This window comes from Tyto alba, unplaced genomic scaffold (assembly GCF_018691265.1).
Source record: "Tyto alba isolate M040663 unplaced genomic scaffold, T.alba_DEE_v4.0 Super-Scaffold_45, whole genome shotgun sequence".
Lineage (NCBI taxonomy): Eukaryota > Metazoa > Chordata > Aves > Strigiformes > Tytonidae > Tyto > Tyto alba.
The window spans coordinates 37,987,484-38,010,004 of NW_024881321.1; the positions used below are offsets into that span (position 1 = coordinate 37,987,484).

Here is a 22,521-nt window from a genome sequence, read left to right on the forward strand (position 1 = left end):
TCTTTCTCTCTTAGTTTTTCCCTTTACTATGTCAACTAATATCTTTGTGTCATCTTCACATGCACAAAGTGAAGATAATATATTTCTGCCCCCCACCCCAGGACAGTGCTGAAGAAAGTTGTGCATAAACCACAATTTCTCTATTGGGGAAGTTCTTTTATTTACTGTGTTCTGCAAACTTTTTGTACAATTTACCAGGACTTTTCTGTCTTGTGTCAATTTGCTGTTTTGTGTCTGAAATGACATAGAGCTTGTCATGCACTTTTATGTATCTACATTTCCAGAAAAATGGTTTTCATTTTCACTCATAACTGTGTAGTGTCATCAAATTAACTTTTATGTACCAAAGAAAGATGAAATCTGCTATCTTAAAATAGCAGCAAATTTGAGATATCTCAGAACTTGGCAATTGCATAAATATTTATTGGAGAAATTGTTACTCTCTTTCCTGGCTGCCATACATACCCATATGAAGCATCTTTGGGAGAAACTTAGAAATACAAATAAATTAACTGTCTTGGGACATCTGATATGAATTTTTAAGTAGTGACACAGCTAGATGTCTGCTGAGTTACAAGCTTAGCCTTAGCTTTCTAAGCAAGGCACAGGGAAGGCACCTTGTTTTGCATGTTGATGATTTCTTGTTTTCCCCTGTTTCACACAGAAATTTGGCCAAATTTTCAGTGATAAACATCAGTTGTCCTGAAAAGTGGGATCTTTAGTCAGTATGCAAGCCAATACATACAGAGTCAAGGTGTGTGTTTATTACAGATTTGTACAAAGCTGGGAACTAGGTGATACTCCACAAAGCTAGCTCAGTTTCATATTAGAACTGCAGCGTATTTATCCCATTACCTGATTAGCAAAACACCCACCCAAGTTTACAATCGTTGATTAGTGATTAACACTACACTTGTTATTGGCTAGTTGTATGTAAATTGGAGCATGTGCCCCTTTAGGGGATGGGGGGTAAGGGTAAGTCTTGGTCTTGAGCTGAGTTGGTGGTTGCCATCTCCCCCTTACTGCTTTTACCTTTTCCTCAGTTACAGTCGATTTTTGCTGCCTCCAGGCTTACATGGCAATCTTCCAGTCTAATGACCTCGGTGCAAAACATTTCCTTTGTCTGTTCTTCGAAGTTTCTCTTTGGGAGATAAGTGGCCTAGCAAAGTATGCAAGTTTATATAAGATAGCTAGGCATATCACAGCTAACCTAACAGTGGAAGAACTAATTATTGTTGCATTTTGTTTCCAGAGAACAGCAAACTCTTGAGTTTAATTGTTAAATTGTAGTTAATCTCTCGTTTCCTTGTGAAAATGAAGTTATGGGGCTAATGGCTAGGAGGACTCCTCTATTTCTGCAGTTAGCTTTGTACAGCAAATACACCTGTAATACCAGTTTCCTCAGCTAAACACTTTTTAATCCTGACATAGTCTCGTGTGGATGGCGCGGTAGTTACTCTAATGGCCTCTGGAAATGGTCAGTAAGGTTGTGGGTATTGGTAGCTTGTCCACTGAAATCCAAGCGGACTGGAAGGAAAAAAAAGTTCTTTCTGCTAGGGTTTTTTCTTGGAGAGTAGCAGATGGCTACGCAGGGATTTTGAGGGTAGCCCAGCACGGTTTGGATTTAGGCTGCTGATGTGAAGAGGAGGGCCTCGGTTCTACACGTATGCTGAGCCTCTTGCACTGGCTTTCAGTGTGGAGGCTCAATGGTTTGTTTTAGAACTGTCTTATTATTGGTGGTGATAGAGGTGGTTTGAATATCAGGATGGGTAACTATAGCTGTTAGATGTGCTGCCGCTCTGTTGCAGATACACTTGTCTCTAATTGGACAGGATACTGGCAGTTTTCAGTTTCTCAGCCCTTTTGAATAGTAATTTCAATATGGTAGAATACCCTGAGAAATTTCTTTTTCAGACATGCTTTGAATGAACATTTTTTTTATTTATAGCCCTAAAATGTCATAATTTCTCTTTAAGTTTTCACTTAGCTTATACATTTTTGCTTATTATATTAGTCTAAAATGGAGTTATCTGATTATAACAGTCTAAAATGAGAGTTAGTGCAGTCTGTAGTCCCACACCAGAAGTCCTGTGCAAAACAAGGGAAAAGATGAGTATTTGCTGTGATGAATGTCCATATCCTTTTAGCTACAAGAATTCTGAAACTTACTATGCCTACCTGTTATAGAAGGTAGCACTTCTATGGGCTTGTAAGTGTTAAATAAAAAATTTCCTACTGTTGGCTGTATACATGTTCCCAGGAACCAGTAATGGTTTCCAATTCCATGTGGGTTGGAAGCATAAGAGAAAGAATAGCATGGACCTGTCGCTGTTTATACTTTTGATATGGAGTGTTTGTTTAAAAAAATACAGTTAATTAGTACAAACCAAGATAGTCTTATGCATTTTTAGTATGCTAATTGACTGATGTCATGATGCTAGGATAGCTAGCCAATGTCTGAAAAGGAATGTGCACCTCTAGACATTTCTAATAATATGTATAATATCTCTTAGAGTTCTGGCATGTAGATAACGTATTATTTTACATAATAACAATTTCAGTTCCAGCTATGAAGAATGAGTTCTGACTGATTACATACACCTTCTTGTTTTTATGGTTTCTATTTTGAATTCTGCGGCTTAAATTGTTTTTAAATATTTTTGTCTTCACTGCTAAGAGCAAACCACCTGTGATCTATTTTCTGTCTACAGTTTTCGGCTTACAAATGTAAGTTGGACTTGTCTGCTTTATTTTGTTCATGTTTCATGGGTTTTTTTTTTGCAAAGTATGAACTTTACTTTGAGCCTGCAAATAGTCTTGTAAAGTAAATTTGAACGTTTTCTCAAATCATGGAATAAAGTTGATTTTACGGATCTTTTTTCAGACTTTTATTTTTCTCAATTCCATGTAGATCATAAGGAGTGAGTTCAGGCTTACTAGTAGAGTTCTTTTGTTGCCATTGCTAATTGCTTTGCAACTCACCTCACTAACATTCTGAAATTATTTTTCTGTAGCAGAATGATGACTACCGAACTTTATCCTTATCCGGGCATGTTGGTTTTGGTAGTTTACCTGATCAACTGGTTAAAAAATCCATCAAGCAGGGCTTCTGCTTCAACATTCTTTGCATTGGTAAGTAGCATCTGGGTGGTGATTTAAGGCTCTAGTAGTATACCCGTCCTTAGGAAGTGACTGAAATTTAAATCCAGTTGCAATGTTAAACTCTTTCTTTAATGGGAAGCAAGCTTGAACTAGAATTCCACTGCTTCCCCCAGCTTTGCTTATTTGTATCTATCCTTTGTTTTTACGTTTAGTCTTTTCATAAACAATGTGAAGACCAAAAATGGATGCCATGCATTTATTGATTTATAGGCAGCTTCTTGGATTCTTTTGAGTAAACTGGGCTACGTTCTATTTTTACTGTAACAGAGAGCTTCATATCAAAACCTCCTAAAATTCCAAGGTGGTGTTACTGAAGTATTTCTGTACTTACCAAATGTTTGCTCTAGTATTTTACCGTAATTCATAAAAACCCTGTGTTGAACCCTGTGGTTTCACAGCTAGTTACTTTAAAAAAAAAATCTGTAGGAAATGAGTTCACACTAAAGAAACCAAAGTGTCAAGGGACTGTTCTGTGTATTACTCATTAGCAGGTAACTCTTATCCATAGGAGGAAAAAATCAACTAAGAGATATTTAGTGCTCATTATGAAAAAGAAATGCAGTCAACCATTTTGCTCAGAGAAATCAGTTGACAAGTTTTTGTGTAAATTTGTTGCTGTGGTAACACTTTTTATGCTTAATAGGTATTATTTGACGTGCAAAATGTCTTCACCAACCCTTCTGTTTAACTTCAGGGGAAACTGGAAGTGGGAAATCAACCTTGATAAACAGTTTGTTTAACACCAATTTTGATGACTCTGTGTCAACACATTTTCTGCCAAATGTACGACTTAAAGCCCAGACTTACGAACTCCAGGAAAGTAACGTTCTTTTGAAGCTGACCATTGTAAACACAGTGGGATTTGGTGACCAGATAAACAAAGAAGACAGGTAAGTGCCCTCTTCTTGCCATGGTATACAGAACTTTTGGTCTTCAATTGCAGATGGATTTTTATTTGGGCTTTGTGGTAAATAATTTGACTTACATATGTTCCAATTATTTGGTTAACTGTTTTCTCTGTGTACCAAAGTAAGCATCTTTTTCTTCTCATCTAGGAAATTATTTGAGAAATTAGATAAACTCTGCTCTGTTCTTTTTGATAAAATCTCTTATAAATATATGTAAATAAAATGTGCAACAGTGACTAGAGTTTCTTTTGGGTGGAGGAAACCAGGGAGAAGGTCAACGAGAGACTTTTTAAACAACCAAACAGTTATAAAGTACTGTAGATTATATAAATTAGATCTGTAGGGTTTTAAACAATTTGACTGGAACATACTGAAGAGCTTAAACTGGAAGAAATATCACGTGGCTTACTGAAGGCCTTTGTTTTTTTATTTTGGACAGCTTTATCAGAAGACGTAGAGGTACCACACTAGTGCCTTTCAGAACTTTTTTTGTCTCCGCTTTTATGAATTGAAGATTTTAAAATAGTGAGCTGTCTTTCAGCAGATTTTTTCTTTCACACTAATTGTAAAGAATTTTAGCAATCCTTTGTGCTATATGAGTGCCTAAATGGTGGTAATTATAAATGAAGGTTAGGGAGTCACATTAAGTTTATCATGAGAACTATGGCTTGTGATATGACTGGAAAATAGCTACTGCTAGTGGCTTGCATGGATGAGATGCAAGTAGATATTAGTATAGATATTGGAGGTTTTGATGTGTGGTATAGGAGCTGCTTTTGCATTCTTTTAATTCTGTGTAACAACTACTTCTGAATTTTGATAACATTTGATCTGGTTTATAAACTTTTTGTAGCAGCAGAATTGTAAGGTCACTCTGCTTGTACATGTAGGAACATTTTCTTTTAGAAAGCAGATTAAAATCTGGTTTTAGGTAGGATAAAGTATACTTAAACTGTGTTTACTGCATATCAGATTTACATTCTTCTCTTACATTCCTCCTTTTCAATTTTTGTCTATTGTTTAAGAGCTCTCTCATGTACAATACTTCATCTTCAGAAGATAAAGGAGGTCCTATTTCTTGGTACTGGTAATTGCATGTTCTTTCTTTTCTTGTATCTAAGAGTTCCTTGTATCTTCCTTGTATCTAAGAGTTCTGCAGTTGCACAGCTTGATTGCAAAAATTTGTAAAACATCACTTGGGAAGATTGGTTGTAATCATAACTAACTTTATGTAGCTTTTTCCACTAATAGTAGCCAGGAAATGTTTTATCTGTATTGGGGGCACAATTATTTTTTGAGTAGCCTTTCAGAAACTAAGATTACTCTTAATTAAAGTACATTTAATTTTCTGCTCTACTGGGTAGATACTTGAGCAGCCTTTTGACATGTAAAGCAAAAATCTGCAAAACAATACAACCGGAATTCCTTTCTTAGTCTGCCTCTGTTTAGGAGTAGCTAATCTCTGGTTGTTAAATTTTATTTTTTACAGCTATCAGCCAATAGTGGATTATATAGATGCACAATTTGAAGCCTATCTTCAGGAAGAACTGAAAATTAAACGTTCTTTATTTAGCTACCATGATACTCGCATCCATGTCTGCCTCTATTTCATTTCACCTACAGGCCATTCCTTAAAAACCCTAGATTTATTAACCATGAAAAGCCTGGACAGCAAGGTAAGATTTTGAAACATTGTTCCAAGAATTTGTCATTTTCTGAAACATCTTGCAGCTTTTAGATCCTCTACCACCTTTCAGTTCTATATCTGTGGGTTTGGTTTGGGGATATTTTTTGCTACTGGTATGCTTTAAATTCAGAATAAATTGGTTCCCCAAGTAGCTTGCAATTCATCACCTGCTTATTTACAAATCAAAAGGAGACAAACATCCATCAGGAACATCTCAAAAAGAAGCATAATAGGGTTTTAAAGAAAAAGTTAAAGAAATTAGAACCATACCAACTTTACTTTTAACAAACTGTTAACATCTTACTGTGCTTGGATAGGATACCCTCCATGACTGCTGTAATATTTCTAATTAACCTTGTTTCTAGTTCACTATCGAGTTCAGGGACTGCTGGAAAGTTGGCATATAAAAAGCTTCGCAGCACTGTGAAGATCTTTGTTATAGGTAACTGAAGAGGCAAGTGCCATGAACAGAACACCCTGCCAGCATGGCATTTTCTAAGACAGGCTGCATTAGTGTGTTAAGCTTCACATCTTGATTCGTTTTGAAAGCCTTAAAATAACAGTTTCTAGTGTGACTGCTTGCACTTTCTAAATTCTTAACTTTCTTCCTGTAATGGGTCTGTACTATGAACTGGATGAAGCTATATGTTTAACCCATTTTAAGCAACCTTACATCATTTGCGTTTAACTTGTTGAAATTTTGAGAAATTCGAAAACTTAATGCATTTGCTGTTCCTCTAGCCCTTTCGTTTGTGCTTTATTAGAGCCTCTCCTGCTAAATTTTATTTCTGCATTTTCTTGTTTGTGAGATGTTTCTTCGAGATAACAAGGATCAAACCAGCTGTCTATTCCACATTTGTGATTAATGAGCACATTTGGTGTTTTTGTAATTTGTCTGTGGATGTATTTTGCATTTTGAACTTTCTCAATAGCACAGAGCAAGTGAGGGGCAGGTATGGTGGGACAGAGGTAGTGGAGAGCAGGGTCACTTCTTTCTGCTACGGTGTTGGTTTATGCCAGATTAAAATGTTTGTGAAACTACTCTGTAATACACACTGATAGCTAAAGAGCCCTGATACTAGAAAATGGGACAGTTTCATGGGGCATATTGTTCTACTCTGAGTTTTGAGCTTGGAGGTATTGTTAAACCACAGAAGTACTTGGTTTCTAGGTTGTGCCCTCTCTTTACTGAACTCCATTTAAAACAGTGCTTCTTCCAGAACAAAAGGAAATAGATCCATGAGTCCCAGCATCTTGAGAAAATATTTTTCCATCAGGATAAAATGAGAGTAATTCTGCTTTGGGGGATTTTAGCTTCTAGCCACCTGCTCTAAATATTTTTGGTTCTGCTTTGGCTCAGAGAGAACGTGAAGGCATGTAACTTTGTTGTTTTAACCCTTTGCCATGGATTCTACTTTCTGGTCTTACTACAGGAAGATATGTATACACACACACAAAAAAAAAGGTATATACTTTAACTGTAGTTTGGTTTCCATCTCATCGTGGAACATGCTTGTGATGCTTTTAGTACTACATTCTCCTGGCGGTAATTCTGGGATGTGGAAGTGTCTGGGTGTGTGAGTACAGGATTCCATAAAGAGAAGGTGGTATAGCATCATGCATACATTGAATGTATAAATTTCTGTCAAGAGTTGTCTTCAGTTTCTTCCTAAGTCCACCACAGACAGTGTGCACTGTTACACTTTGTTATGATCTGCCTGGTGTAAAACAAGACCAGGCTACAAAACTCTGAGGTAAAGAGGATCCCTGGAATGGGATAGGGTCATCCTATACTCCATAATCCTGGGAGAAAAAAAATGGATGTATCTGTGGGCAATTAATTTTTCTCTATTGCCTACAAATTGGATGAGTAGCTAAGAATTTGGCCTCTAGCTTTTAGACATTGAAAAGTCCTGTAGTTTTGCTTAGGACTGAATCACTACAGACTGGCCAGGTTTCATTCATGGATTAAGGGAATTTTCTTCTGTATGTTTTCTTGCTGGGAACTAGTGATTCAACTAACAGATCTGCAGTTTTAACTCATTCTTGCAGAATTATGTGCAGATTGCTGTTAAGTCAGGAAATTACATGAGTGTACCTTGTAGGGTTTGAGGTTTTTTTGGTGTTGTTTTTTTTTTTTTTTCTTTTTTCTTTTTTTCATTCAAAAAGAATCTTTGGAACTTTTTGTATTGATTCATAGAGACACTTAAATCAGCCTGCAAGGTATCAACCAATAATAATTTCAAGTATATGTATTTTTTTTCCTTCTCTATAGCATAAAGGGGCAACAGATGTTTGACATTAATGTAAAGTGTTACATGAAAGCCTTGTTTTAAAGTAGTAGCCTGTCTTCTAATGGAGGGGGAAAGCAACACTTTGCATTTCAGGCAGAAGGATGATCAGGAGGCTGAATTTGCTATTAGCAAACAGAGAAGTAGTGTGCATGAATAAAGTTTATCCTGGTGACTTTATATGGTCATTCTGCATTGCTGTTGAATGAGGCTGTCTTAGCTGCTTCTTCCCATTCTGTACTTATAAGTGTTTTGGGCAGCCAGTTCCCTGGATGAGGGAACTGATTTAAATTGAAGGCTAAAGATCTTTGCTTGGTTAGGGAACTGATCAAGCTGAAAAGTAAGCTGTGTCCATGGATAGCTGCACAGATTTTAGTTCTAGCTGGCAAAGAACAGCTGCAGGCGAGGGAAAGAGCAGGACTGTTAGTTTTATTGCAAGTGTAGACTTTTTATGTAGAGTAAAAGTGATTCTGTATTTAATGGCCTGTAGCTTTGTAGCAAAATTCAGTTTTGTAGTTGTTGGGTTTTGTAGCTGGGGAAAGGACTGGAAGAGAGTCAGCAGGTTTCTGAGTGAGTAGTAGGCATAGGAGGGAGCAGCGGGACTTGGGGCACATCTGTATGTGCTCCAAATCAATACAAATTAGGTATCTTGTTAGTAAAAATGTGTGCTTTCATTTAATGTTATTCTTGGATGAAAGTACTGAGATACTGGTTTTCAAGTAAACCTTAGATGCTGCAAGCAGAAATTAATTTTGTTTAAAGGATTAAGCAAAGATAACATTTTTTTGTTGCTTATCTAAAGCCAGGGTAGTATTGTTTTAAAATTTTAATACAATGGTTGTGATTTAATATCAGTGTTGATAGCTGTAATCACAGTTTCTGGTGATTTTGGTTTTCTTTTGTTATTGGTCTCATCAGCAGTCTTTCTCTGCTGTTCATTATCTAAGACATTCTCTCCTAATTAACGAGTGCTTGAAAAATTTTCATGTTGAAAAGACAGAGTAAAGGTTAATTAAATTCTGAGGACTCTGTGTTTCATCCATTTTTAAAGCTATATAATTGAAAACCTACATTGATGTCCCTCAACTAACTTAATTGAAGCTGTGACTTACTCCTAGCTGTAATAGATTATTTTTACAATCCTAAATTAACTCAGTTATAAACCAGTATATTCTAGCATTTTATTTGATTTTAGATATTTTACCCCATATGGGCTTAGATTTTGTATGCTACACAATGAAGGACTATCATCAGGTAATCTTAGAAGTCATACTTTGGACTTGGCATAATTTTTTTTCATTTGGGCATTTTGCTTAAGACAGAAGACTTATTTCAAAAACATCAATTTTTGAATCTGTTCTTGAGATTCCATGCCTAGGCATTTCCACTGAGACAGAATATTCTGAAGAATAAAAAGAATGTGTGCTGGGTTGTGTGTGGTTTTTTGTTTTGTGGGTTTTTTTTTGTTGTTTGGTTGGTTGGCTGTTTTTTTTCCCTCCTTCCTTTTTGCATCCATGATCAAGGAACTCTGTAAAACTTTTGTCTTCTGAAATCTGGAAGAATTACTTTGGAAGGGCAATACAAATATTTGGACACTAGCATTAATTCTTCATATCTAGTTTTGAAAAATGCACAGTTTGGGAGTGCTAATAGTATTTTTAAGAAAAATCCAGCATCTGCTACCTTCTTAATTTACTGTCATAACTATTTTAGAAAATGGGGCAGTTAACCTTAGTGGAACTGAATTTCACGTTCTGAATAATTAGCATAAAGACTGGTAAGCAAGATTCTTCAGTCTCCATCATTCCCCTGCTTGCAGCAGATGCTCAGGAAACTGTTTGCTGCAATGGTGAGGGGAACAAGACGTCGTAGCTGAAGGGAACCCAAGGAAGAGGCTTAGAGGTAGACAGGGTTTGGTAGCCAGCTTCCTTTTCTTTGTGCATTTAAACTGCCAACTCTCATTTAACACCTGAACCATGTTCCCCAGTGCTATAAACGAAAATGATCTATTTTTTTTTAGCAGAGATACAAATATTTAATGTAATTTAGTTAATAAGTAGGCATTGCTATTCTTTTGAGTACTTCACTGTATGAGACCCCCTTCCTTGTTCTTTTCTCAGAATCAATTAATTTTAAGGGAATATATTCAATAATCTGTTGATATTTTGTTAAATCATGCCAGTGAATGTATTTTTCATGGTTTATGAAGCTTTGATATCAATTGATGGAAAAGTTTGGACTGTGGGGGAAGGTCTAAGGAGGGGAAGGTCTAAGGAGCTTGTCATCAAACAATTTAATTTATAAAAGGTGTCACCTTAAAATTGAAGTCTTACACATTTAATATAATTTGTATCATTAATAGGTGAACATTATACCAATTATAGGCAAAGCAGACAGCATTTCTAAAACTGAACTACAGAAGTTCAAGAAGAAAATCATGAGTGAATTAGTTAGTAATGGCATCCAGATATACCAGTTTCCAACCGAGGATGAAACAGTTTCTAAAATTAATACCATCATGAATGTAAGTAAATGACAAAAACATTGATATTTCAGTACTAAAGCATCACTCTCTAATGTCGATTTATGCCTGTTCTTTCACCATTATCTTGAGGCTTATAGCTTGGTATGATTATTTTTCTCTCTCCTTAAAAAGCTTCCGTGTTTGTTTGTTTGTTTGTTTTTTCCCTACTTGCAAATATCCCTGTTCCTATGCTGTTGATGCCATTTGTTTTAAGAAGCTTTTTCTTTTCTGGCTCAGCAACAGAAAAGAGGTTCTCACTCATAAATACTTTTTATAATTCCTGGATAATTAATACATAATTACTAACAGAGATGGACAGATTGGCTTTGCTCTTTTTCTCAGCAAATACTACCTTACATCTGTTAAGGAAGATACTCAACTTCCATGTTTCTCCAGATTTCTCTCGTCTTTATGATAGCAATCCTTCCCTCTGCTTTTTACTTTTATTTAGTACTTTCATTTGCAATTAGGACAAATTTTCTCTGGGGATTAAAAAGTCAGATCCAATTCTGGCTTTTTTGCTCTCGTCCTTTCAGATCCTTCCAGGAATATCTGCCAGCTTCAACTAAGCTCGTGAAGCCAGAAGTCTTGGCTTTGAGCACTCTGTATTTGCTGTTCACGTGCATATGTTTGTCGATGCAGATGAACATGTGTTTGCATGTGCTGGAGTTTGGAAGCAGGGAGGGGAGGGGTTGGCGTGCTGGAGTGCATGGCTCTGCCGTCCCAGCCTCTCTCGGTTGTACAGGCTGTCGGTCAGTAACAGGCCCTTCTGTTGTGGGGAAAGGTGGGGGTGTGTTACTTACCCCTTCCATGCTCTGCTAATGATTTATTTTCCCATTAAGCATATATTTTTTTTTTTCATTTGGTCAGTTTTTTGTGGGTCAGCATGCAGACAGTCAGTGCCCAGCCTGTATTTCTGGCCGTTTGGCCGAGCCCGCAGCAGTAACCATACCTCGGGTTCAAGCCTGTGATTGTCTCATGGCTGTTACTGGGGATACAAACTCTGGCTGAATGCAAATCAGAGGGATGCATTCTAGAGCAGCTTTCTGTTTCCTGCTGATACTCTTCCAAAGGCAGCTCGGGATGTAGTTGGCTGCTTTTGCCACTGGGGCAAACCTGCTGAATCGGGTCCAACCTGTTGTCCACCGGGAACCCCACTTCTTTTTCTGCAAAGTGCCTTTCCAGACAGTCGGCCCCCAGCATCTGTTGGAGCGTGGGGTTATTCCTCCTGACGTGCAGGATGTGGCACTGCTCTCATCTGAACTCCAGGAGATTCCTGTTGGCCCATCTCTCCAGCCTGTCAAGGTGCCTCTGAATTGCCAGCACATCCATCTGATCTATCAGCTGCTCCTCCTGGTTTTGTTACTGCAGCTTGACTTTTGTATCAGTAGTTTGACCAGCCACTGATCTCTTCAAAGTGGTTTTTGGTTTGAAACTGCTTGTTGGCTTTTCCTGAAATAGTGTTTTTTCCCCTTGATTTATTTCTGAAGTGTTTCCTTTTCAGTTCTGACATAAGAATGCTGAGAGATAAGACTGTATTGGTGTGATTCTTGCAGGGGCATTTGCCATTTGCTGTAGTAGGTAGTACGGAAGAGGTGAAAATTGGAAACAAACTGGTGAGAGCTCGTCAGTACCCTTGGGGCATTGTACAAGGTAAATGAATTCTCAGAGGTATTATTATGAGATTCTTTTTGTTGTTGTTGAAGTATAAAATTCACCAATACTGAAAGGGTCTGGTATTATCCACTGATGCCATACTGATTGTATTTTGCACCAACCGTTTAAGGAGTTTAGCAATTAATACTTGAGGTGTGCACTAACTGGTAGTTTTGTCAGTACTGATGCATCCCTGGAATCAAGCTATGAGATAGTGTATATAATATTTGGGTAGGTTAGTACGGAGGCAGTGCCTCTAGCACTGCCAAATTTCAAAGTTTTATGATTACTGATTTTATTGTCAGTAAAGAAGAGTGAAAATCGAGTTGAATAATGATAAATTTCTCTCTAACAGGAAATCAGAACATGTTGGAATATGTTCACCGGTACTTACAGTTAGTGCTTCATTGTGTATATTAGAAATTATAAGGAAGTATAAGAGGTATAATAAACAAAGAGATAACTTTTTCTGGAAGTGTAATTAGTAAACAAAATAAATGAAATGAATCTCAACACTGTTTAAGATCTATTTTGACAATTTTCTACTTGTGCCTAATGATAAAATCTTTCTCTTTTAACTGATTAGTGGAAAATGAGAACCACTGTGACTTTGTAAAGCTTCGCGAGATGCTTATTTGCACAAATATGGAAGACTTAAGAGAGCAGACTCATGCACGACATTACGAGTTGTACAGACGCTGCAGACTGGAAGAGATGGGCTTCAGAGACATTGGTCCCGAGAACAAACCGGTCAGGTAAAGGACTTCATGTGCAGCACTTGCTTTCAGCATCCATTCACTTCACGTTTGACTGTATCAACCTAATACTGAGCAGGGTTCATACATTGAATAGGTTTTCTCAGAGGGAAAGAATTGGAGTTTTTTGTTTTTTTGGTTTTTTTTTTTTGTTTGTTTGTTTTTTAATCAAAGTAAGTATGTAGCTGTTCGTTCAGTTATGTTCATGGAGAAGTATATGGGATTATATGAGTATTGCTTTTAAAGGCATGCAAGCTAGTTGTATTTCTGAAATCTTTCTATTTTAGAATAAACATGGGGATTTAAATTTTTGTCATGGAGAATGTCAGTTTTCTTCAGGAACATGTACTTTATGCCTTTTAAATTATTTGCATTATATATTACCATGCTGGTTCACTTCCTCTCTTAATCATGTCTGATTCTGAACAATGGTTTAATTGGACTCAAAGTTCAGAAGGAACCGAAGCAAAAGCTTTTACAAAACCATTGGTTACACTATTGGCTTCCCACATTATTTGCCATAATGACAGATGTCTAGCCTTTTCAGGTCAAGAAACACCTTGCTAGATTGTCGGAGGTTAACAGAGGATTCCAAAGGAAAGTTAAACAGAGGGTTAGAGACACTTGGTTGTTTCATGTAGCAAAGCTGCTTTCTGAAGGAGGTACTTACAGTTTCTATAACCAGTTTATTTAACGTTTTACTTCAAATTCTGTCATCTCCCTCACCCTCTTCCAACTTCCTTTAGTTGTTTTATGCATGGGACTGTTTTTGTAAGTGGTTAGAATCCTGATGGGGAAGAACTGATGCTTCAGGAGTTGGTCAAGCCTTCACGGTTTAGCAAAGTGCTACTCTTGCATAGTCATGGTGGGAAATGCCAGCTTAAACCAGACATGAAAACAAAATAGAGCTTTGCATTAAAAAAAGTTTCTAGTGCTTTGAACCATCTGGTTTGTTTACTTATTGCTTTACTTAGTGATCAGACCGTCTTTAACCATTCTGTTCTGGTAAAAATAAATGACTTTCAAATGACTTCCCTCCAGATAGTTTTAGTGGCTTAAATCCTTTGCCTTCACCCATACTTTGCACAGAAGTTCTAAGGCAGTTGCAGTTACTGTAACTCGTAGAGTGTTGATGGAGCAGCATTTCTTTGACTAGGTCTAATCTACATATTGTTCAAACAATAATAATAAGATTAACATGGCTAAGGAAGATGCTGGATGTGGGCACTTCTTTCTGAAGTCTTGATGTCAAGGAACTTTTAAAGATTAGTTCATTTGGATGATTTTGAGCTAATCATGAATCACACTGGTCTCTTGACATTTCTCTTGACTTAACAGAAATGGAATAAATCCTTCTCATAAATAGAAAATCAAAGATGAATAGGTTTAAAAGCAACTGAAACTCACCATAGACTTTTCACTGGGTTTAGGTTTAAGTTTAAGAACGCACACTAACAGCTGATATCTTTTTATCTTTGTCTAGAGAAAGGTTTTTTTTAGAGATTTGTTCAAGGCAATATTGACTGCAGTACCTTTTGGCTTTTCTGAACTTGAATTTCACAGTGTACAGCCATCTCAAGATAAGAGTTAAATTATAAAAATTATCATCCACAGAGCTGTTTTCTTCTCAAACACAGGAATTGTTTTTGTAAAACCCCTAAACAGTTTGCATTTTACTAACAGTATAAAGTGGCAGGTTTGTATTAGAATGTCATAGTATTTTACGCTTCAGATGTTGTTTTAGAAACAGATCGCTTCATGGAGATACAGAAAAGCTAAGTTCCTTCTGGTGTGTAGCTTTTATTTATGGACCACTAAATGTCAGTTTATTGATAGCTTTGTGACAAGTCAACACACTTAATTAGTTTTGGTAAATCACATTTATTGAAAATGTCATTGTTTGGGAAGGATGAGAATACGTATTTCATAAGAACCTAGAAGAATTATCTTTTCCCCAGATTTACTGCATCAGGAAAAGAAAAGTGGGACTGGATCTGGATCTAGGTTGTGTGGTTGTTGCTCAGTTATGTGGCATAGTGGATGACACTGAGGTCTGAAAGAGAGGGCATTTGTTTTTTTTTGGGAGAGACATTTTATGATGCCATAAAAAGGGAAGAGCATTTAGAAGATCTCTATGTAGTGTAATTAGCAGACTAATGTAGATTTACTCATAAGGTGTTTTACAAAGCTACGGAGGAAACGATAAAAAGTATCATACTCAGCAGCATGATAGAAAAGGTCTCTTTTCCTAGAGCAAGTTCAGTGCTTCTCATTTTGCTGACTTGTAGATTTAAGTATCTTTCAGAATAGGAACTGTCCTGATCTTCCAGGCAAAAATGTGTTATTAAATTATCATCCTCTTTGTCCTTGAAGATTTTTACAATATATACACATGGATTCTAAGAGCCGTAGTTTTAAAGTATAGTTAATATTGCATAGTAGTATATGACTGATGATTACAATTTCATTTTGCTTGTGTAAATAAGGTCTAAAAGCAGTTGAGAAGTTATATTTTGTACCTGTGATGTAGCTGTCTACATATTAAATTTGGTAATATGATTTGGGTTATTTTATGTATATTTAGAAAATTTCTGCTAGACTAGAATATTTGGCTGATTTTATTGCACTGGGGTTTGTAGCTTTTGAACATTGTGTTGTGGTTTGAGTCCAGAGGGCAACTGAGTACCACGCAGCCACTCGCTCACTCCTTTTCCCTCAGAGATTGGGAAGGAGAAAATACAACAAAAGACTTGGGAATGGAGATAAGGACAGGGAGAGATGACTCACCCGTTATGGTCGTGAGCAAAAGACAGACTTGTTAGGAGAAGAAAAAGAACATCAATTTAATTCCACCACCACCACTTAATTTAACAATCAGAGTGGGACAATGAGAAGTATAACCACATTTTAAAACCACCTTCCCCCCAACCGTCCCTTCTTCCTGCGCTCAGCTTTGCTCCTGATTTCTCTACCTCCTCCCTTCCCCCAGCAGCGCAGAGGGCAGGGGTTGGGGGTTGTGGTTAGTTCATCACCTGTGGTCTCTGTCGCTCCTTCCTCCTCAGGGGGAGGGCTCCTCAAGCTCTTACCCTTCCCCAGAGTGAGGCCCCTCCCATGGGAGACAGTCCTCCATGAACTTCCTCCCACGTGAGTCATTCTCACAGGGCTGCAGCCCTTCACAAACTGCTCCAGGGTGGGTCCCTCCCACGTGTCACAATCCTCCCAGGGATGAACTGCTCCGATATGGGCATCCCTCAGAGTCCCAGCCTTCTTTGGGCTCAGCCACCTACTCCGTCATGGGGTCCTCCAAGGGGCGCAGGCAGATCTCTGCTCCACCATGGACCTCCCCGGGCAGCAAGGGCACAGCCTGCCCTCTCTCCACGGGCTGCAGGGGGAGTCACTTCCCTCTACAAAACCCCTGCCACACAGACAAACCCAACGCATTGTTGGCGATTAATTCTGCTGCTTTCAGGACATTTGAGTAGCTAATATGCCCTGTCTTTTGGCATGTCATGAAAAAGCTGCCTGTGAAGTTCCTGTACCACTCTTTTGGATTTAAAGGTACAACAGTAGTTTATTCATCCAAAATTGTATGCCGCTGCAAAGCAAAACCAGCAATTCTTGGGTTTTCAGCCACCTTCTGAGGTAGGTTGTGGGCAGACATCTGTAAAGGCTTTCAGTCTTACTTGTGAAAAAACATGCTGGCAAGCTTTATTTTTTTTTATGGGAGACACAGAAAGAGGTGGTTTCATCACACAACGGAAAAATATATTTGCATCTTTATTGCTACATGTCAGGAAGGAAAATAAAGATAGTAGTAGTCTGAAGTGACTGTTTTATGTACACTTTTAAAAATACCTATTCCCTAATCCTGTACTTTTTGTGATTTTATGTCTCAATAACTTTTTAATTTATTTACAATTGCATTCTAAGAATTAACATTTTCATTAACCAGATTTCCAGGGAAAATGAAGTTTAAATGATCAGTCTGTTAGTCTCTCTCTGATAACTTATGAAGCAACTCTCTATTTTCAGCTTCAGTAAAGGGTTGGATGCTTCCAGGGGATTACATGGTTAGTGTTGTCAGTGCAGGAAGAGCAGAAGACCTCTACTCCTACCAGTTGTTGGCCAGCCAATGTGCATTTGTTGTCAGATCGTTACCTCTGAATGAAGTACTGTCTTTTGAGACTCTTGGGAGCTTGGCAGTACTGCAGTAGGATGAGAAGTTTGTGGGTGATTTGAAAGTAGCTGGGGCTACTGCACGTGAAAGATCCATGGGAGTACTCACAAAAAGTAAAGGAGGGACGCTAATTTTGTAGTTCAAAAGGTTTAAGAATGTAGGCATGACTTTGGGTATGACAGTCATTGAGAGAATGGAACATAAAATCATCCATAGGAATTTGGGCTATTAATTCTGCTGCTTTCAGGACACCTGGTTTAAACTAGCATTTCATCAAACCATTATTTATTTAAATTGAATAACAATAATTAGCATAACAAATTAATGGGTAATTGGGAACTTAATCTCATAAATATACCTTGCAAAAACAATACACAAAGGTTTTTTATGAAGAATTCAGTCTTATAGTGAGGTATCATTCCACAAGGTCATGAGAATGAGTCATGTATGTATATAACAGATTAAAATATAACATGTGGTAAACCACGTTCAGATGAAGAACCCACCATATGGTGCTTCAGGGTCTGTTGAAAAAAGCCAAAGATTGATATTCAGGCTGTATGCTTGCATATTTGGATTCTCTGACGTTAATCCTTCCTTGTTTAGTTGTTTTTCTGTGCTCAAAATTACAATTTGTTCTTCATCATAATTGTAGTTAAACATAATTGTAACATAAGCATCTCAGTTTCTCAGTATGTGAGCAATCAAATATTCCATGTTTATTCCTCGCTGAAACTGGGACATTTAGACCTTGCAGTTCTTGAACAGAAACATGTTTATTTTTCAGTCTATTCTGAGGATGATGACAGAAAAACAGGAAGGATTCAGTAATGTGAATAAGTTTACATGGAGAGGAAGGTTGTTACCACGCTAGTTATCTTTTCTAAGAAAGGAAACGTAATATCTGGAAGGCTTCTTCCTTCAGAAGTCACTTGGGAATGGAGTTCAATCATAGAATACCAGGTTGGAAGGGTCACCTGGTCCAACCAAGATCACCTGGTCCAACCTTTCTTGGCAGAAGCGTGGTCTGGACAAGATGGCCCCGCACCATGGCCAGCCAAATCTTTAAAATGTCCAGTGTTGGGGAATCCACCACTTCCCTGGGGAGATTATTCCAGTAGATGATTGTTCTCATAGTGAAAAATTTTTCTCGTGTCCAACTGGAATTTCCCCAGGAGTAACTTGTACCCATTACCCCTCATCTTTTCCATGTGACTCCTTGTAAAAAGGGAGTCTCCATCTTCATTGTAGCCACCCTCTAAATACTGTGACTTGGTGATAAGGTGTCCCCTAAGCCTTTTCTTCTCCAGGCTGCACAAACCCAGTTCTCTCAGCTTTTCCTCATACAGCAGGCTTCCCAGCCCTTTGGTCATCTTTGTGGCCCTGCTCTGGATGCTCTCCAGCCTGTCCACAGCTTTTTTTCGTATAGTGGGGACCAAAACTCAACCCAGTATTCCAGGTGTGGCCTGGCAGGTGCTGAGTAGAGTTCATCTGAGCAACTGCAGACCTTTACATTTGAGCTAAATAATTTAACCTCATGGTAAGACTGAACCACATCCAAAATACTGTTTTTCATGCCTCCACTGGGAAAATGGTAATTATTTAGATCTACTACATCCTCAGTATTGCTTAATGTCAATTTAGGTAGTTCACTGAGTCAAGGAACCATGCTAAAAATATCAGCCACTAGTTAACTTTTACATTTTTTTAGTTTTTCTGATACACCTTAATCGGTAGTTGAATGTTATGCAAAAAGTTACAAGTGTAGTTTTCAAATTTGAAAGCTTTTTAAAATTTAAATGAACAAACTGTAAAATGTTGTGTAAATATCCGTGTTGTTCAAAGCGCACAAACATTGTGTTACACTGAGGGTTGAATTTATTCAATCAGTCTTTATTTATGAACATAACATGTTTGATTTACGTCTTTATATTTAGGCTTCCATGTTCTAAGTCTTATGCAGATAGAGAATCTGTATGTCACAGCCATGCATCTGTAGAAAGGTAGGTGATAGTGCTCTTATGAGGTATGTAATGGATTAGTAAGGTGTAGAATTGCTTCACAATCCCTTCCCTTCCTCCAAAACCTCAATAAGTATATGTGACTTAAATACTTGTCTGTAACATCTTAATTTTGCAAGTGGTTTGCACAGAGTATAAAATTCTAGAGGTCTAGCACAGAAGAATGAGAGAAGCAATGAATTTGATTTTCTTGATGTGCTATATGTGCTGCAGCGAAACCAGTCTTCAGGTAAACTGAAAAGTGTTTTACTGTGAGCAATGGATGTTGGAAAGGATCTGGTGAACTATTTTTCCATCCTCCCCAAGTCTCCAAAAACCAAAGACTGTTTGGATCATTATGTTGCTGATACGCCAAACACAGAAGAGGAAAGTTTGTTTTAATTTTGTCTTTGTGATTTCCAGAACATTTCAGTCCAGGGAGAGGGGGGATTTAAAAAATACGCTTTTATTTCTCCTCTTCCTTATACATGTAATTTGATTACTTACTAAATTCAGTGTCTTTTAAAGCTAATATTTTACTAATTTTAAGACAAAATTGCTTTTACCTGATGAACTACCTTAGGTTGAGTCTAAAGATGTCCACATAATGAAATGAAGATGTGAACGCAGCATGTTAGCTTGGTCTAGTACTTGCTTTAGCGGCTTTGTTGCACTGAAAAGCAGTGTGTTAGCTAGCAGAACTGACACAGGGACCAAAAGTGTGTACAGTGAGATTGCTAGCACTTGAAAAACCTGTGCTGTAGATTTACCTATGCTGCCTAAACTTAAAGATAGTGTGAATGAATATACCTGTGTGAAAACCATGCCAGCATTTCAAGCGTTGAATCCAATTTCAGGATGACCTAAGTTACTTCACAGCTGCTAAACAAAAAAAAAAACAAACCAAAACAAACCAAAAAGGCTGTTGTTCTGAATTTGTTTTGTTGCAATGTACTGCTCAAATAAGATAGCATAGGAAAAGTTCTCAGACCTTGAGATCTTACAAACACTAAGTCTGCATGTGCAATTTGAAGATGATTCTTCTCTCTTTAGCTTGTATTTTGAATACAAATAAGAAACTTTAGGATTGGGAAACTGCCCAGTCATCGTAAATTTAAATATAGGAGAGAGCTGCTTAGGCTTACTGTTGGTCTAAACAATTAAGTTGTTAGATGTCCTTTTTTGGTAAGTCTTTCATTTATAAACTGTTTTAATAGAAACAGTAAAAGATGAGACTTAAAAACTGGTACAAAAGTGTGTATGTGTATTAAAAATGTAAGCAAATTTAAATATTTGATATACATATATATTTCTTTTACATCAGAGTGGAAGGCATGAGATACCTGGCAAAGAATAGTGACTCAGGATAGCTGAGAAGGCCTGACTAGTCAGCACTCAGGAGGTGTTAGAGGAGATGAATGGTGTAAGAGAGTAGCCCCAGAATAAAGAGCTAGAACATCATCCATGTTTTGATCTGTTCATAAACCCTATGTCCTACAAGATACTGGGCAGATCCTTTTGTTTTTGTAATAAGCATTAGCACAGCTCTGATCTACCAATTCTGCCTCTCTGGAGTTGGTGGTAAATGTTTTGTTAGAAGAACTTGTGTCATTAAGCAGGTGTGCTTTTCAAAGGTAGTGTGCTCTCTGGTGGATGAGATACATCTGTGTACAAGCTCCATTCCTTGTTTTGCCTGAAAAGCAGAACTTTTCCTGCCAGCACTGTGATAGCAGTGGTAGTATAGACCCTGAAAATGTAAAACTTTTAGCAGTATATGAATACATTACCAGCATCTTTGAATTTGCAGTGATACACTTTGATACGAAAAAGGTTTCTCAATTTCAAGTACCTGTTGCTTGGAGGAAAAAAATTGTCTTGTGTACTGAAATGTCTAGTAGAGTAACTTTTTTTTTTTTTTTTTTTTTTAATAAAAAGGCAAGGGAGGTATAGATTTAAAAGTAAAGAACAGTTTGAATTAGTTGCTGTTTTGATCTGTTGCCACATATTTGCTCAGTGATCTGAACTAATTTACACCTTCTATATGATTTCAAACATAAGTGTGGTATGTATGCAGTATATTAGCTTCTGGGAGAGAGGAGTCAGGAAAAAACAAGCAGTCTTGAGGTTTTGGCTGATGCACATTGGAGAGTAACCCTATATTTTGCATGTTGAACTACTAAGGAAATTGTATTTATTCTACATTAATGTAACTGTCATATTCAAATTTTGACATTTCATAAAGAGAGTGCTATATATTTTGAAGGTCCTGTTATTTTCTTTCCTTTTCATATAGGAATAATCAGTTTGTTAGTTGTGTTAATGCTCCAGATGCATTGTTTTAGTAAAGTCCTATTTTAAGACTGAGGTTTCACAATGCGGAAATTTTGGGAGGTTTTTCTGGCAATTTTGGTGTCTTATTAGTAAGTAACTTCAAGAAAAATGTTTTGCATGTTGGAGGCAGAAAGTCATAACTCAAGTCTTCTAGAACATGAGATTCCTAAAGTGCTGTATTTACTTTGAAATGTAAATTGCCAAGGAGCTGTAGCATAGATAATTTTACTCAGGGTTTTTAACTTAAATAAAAATTTAGCTTGCTTCTGTTTAGGTTTTATGAATTTTTATGTGGGGAGCTGCGGAGATTAATGTTTCAGATGAATATTAATTGTTTAAATAACGTTCCAGATTGTTGGTTTTCCACATTGAATAAAGCAGTGTGCTGGAGACTTGCTTACATTTTTGGACTTCAGTCTACAGGAAGCCTATGAGGCAAAGAGGCACGAGTTCTACCTTGAAATGCAAAGAAAAGAGGAGGAGATGAGACAACGGTTTGTGCAGAGAGTGAAGGAGAAAGAAACAATATTGAAAGAAGCAGAGCAACAGGTAAGCGTGCCTGTCTGTCTTGAGTTTGTGTCCTGAGATTTGGAATAGTTAAGTTCTTAGCAAAATCACAACTGGTTGGTATTTATAGTTTCTTAATATTTTGAGGGCAGCAGTGCTTAAAAGCTGATTGATTACACAGATTGATTGGATTAGCAGATTGATTAGACACAAGTAAACAAGAGAACAAGTCCTGTGAGGAGCAGCTGAGGCAACTGGGGTTGTTTAGCTTGGAGAAAAGGAGACTCAGGGGTGACCTTATTGCTCCATGCAACTGTGTGTAAGGAGCTTGTAGTGAGGTGGGTGTTGGTCTCTTCTCCCAGATAGCAGGTGATAGGATGGGAGGAAATGTCCTCAAGTTGCACCAAGGGAGGTTTAGATTGGGTACTAGGAATAATTTCTTCACCAAAAGGGTTATCAAGTGTTGGAACAGTCTGCCCAGGGAAGTGAATGAGTCACTAAACCTGGAGGTACTTAAAAGACA

General features: G+C 37.5%; 1 protein-coding gene across 5 annotated transcripts in view; it reads left to right on the forward strand.

Annotated features, from left to right (window-relative positions):
- The window catches only part of SEPTIN10 (septin 10), a 32,796-nt gene that overhangs the window by 5,774 nt on the left and 4,501 nt on the right, over nt 1–22,521 (forward strand). For 2 of the 5 annotated variants that reach the window (XM_042805928.1, XM_032996988.2), the window contains exons 2-9: nt 3,015–3,132; nt 3,857–4,052; nt 5,560–5,746; nt 10,411–10,572; nt 12,129–12,225; nt 12,815–12,983; nt 19,098–19,163; nt 21,908–22,040. In XM_042805928.1, the coding sequence (XP_042661862.1) occupies nt 3,015–3,132; nt 3,857–4,052; nt 5,560–5,746; nt 10,411–10,572; nt 12,129–12,225; nt 12,815–12,983; nt 19,098–19,163; nt 21,908–22,040 (1,128 nt within the window). Of the gene's footprint in view, nt 1–3,014; nt 3,133–3,856; nt 4,053–5,095; nt 5,152–5,559; nt 5,747–10,410; nt 10,573–12,128; nt 12,226–12,814; nt 12,984–19,097; nt 19,164–21,907; nt 22,041–22,521 lie in introns of all 5 variants that reach the window. The other 3 variants (XM_032996990.2, XM_042805929.1, XM_032996989.2) reach the window with 3 other exon arrangements.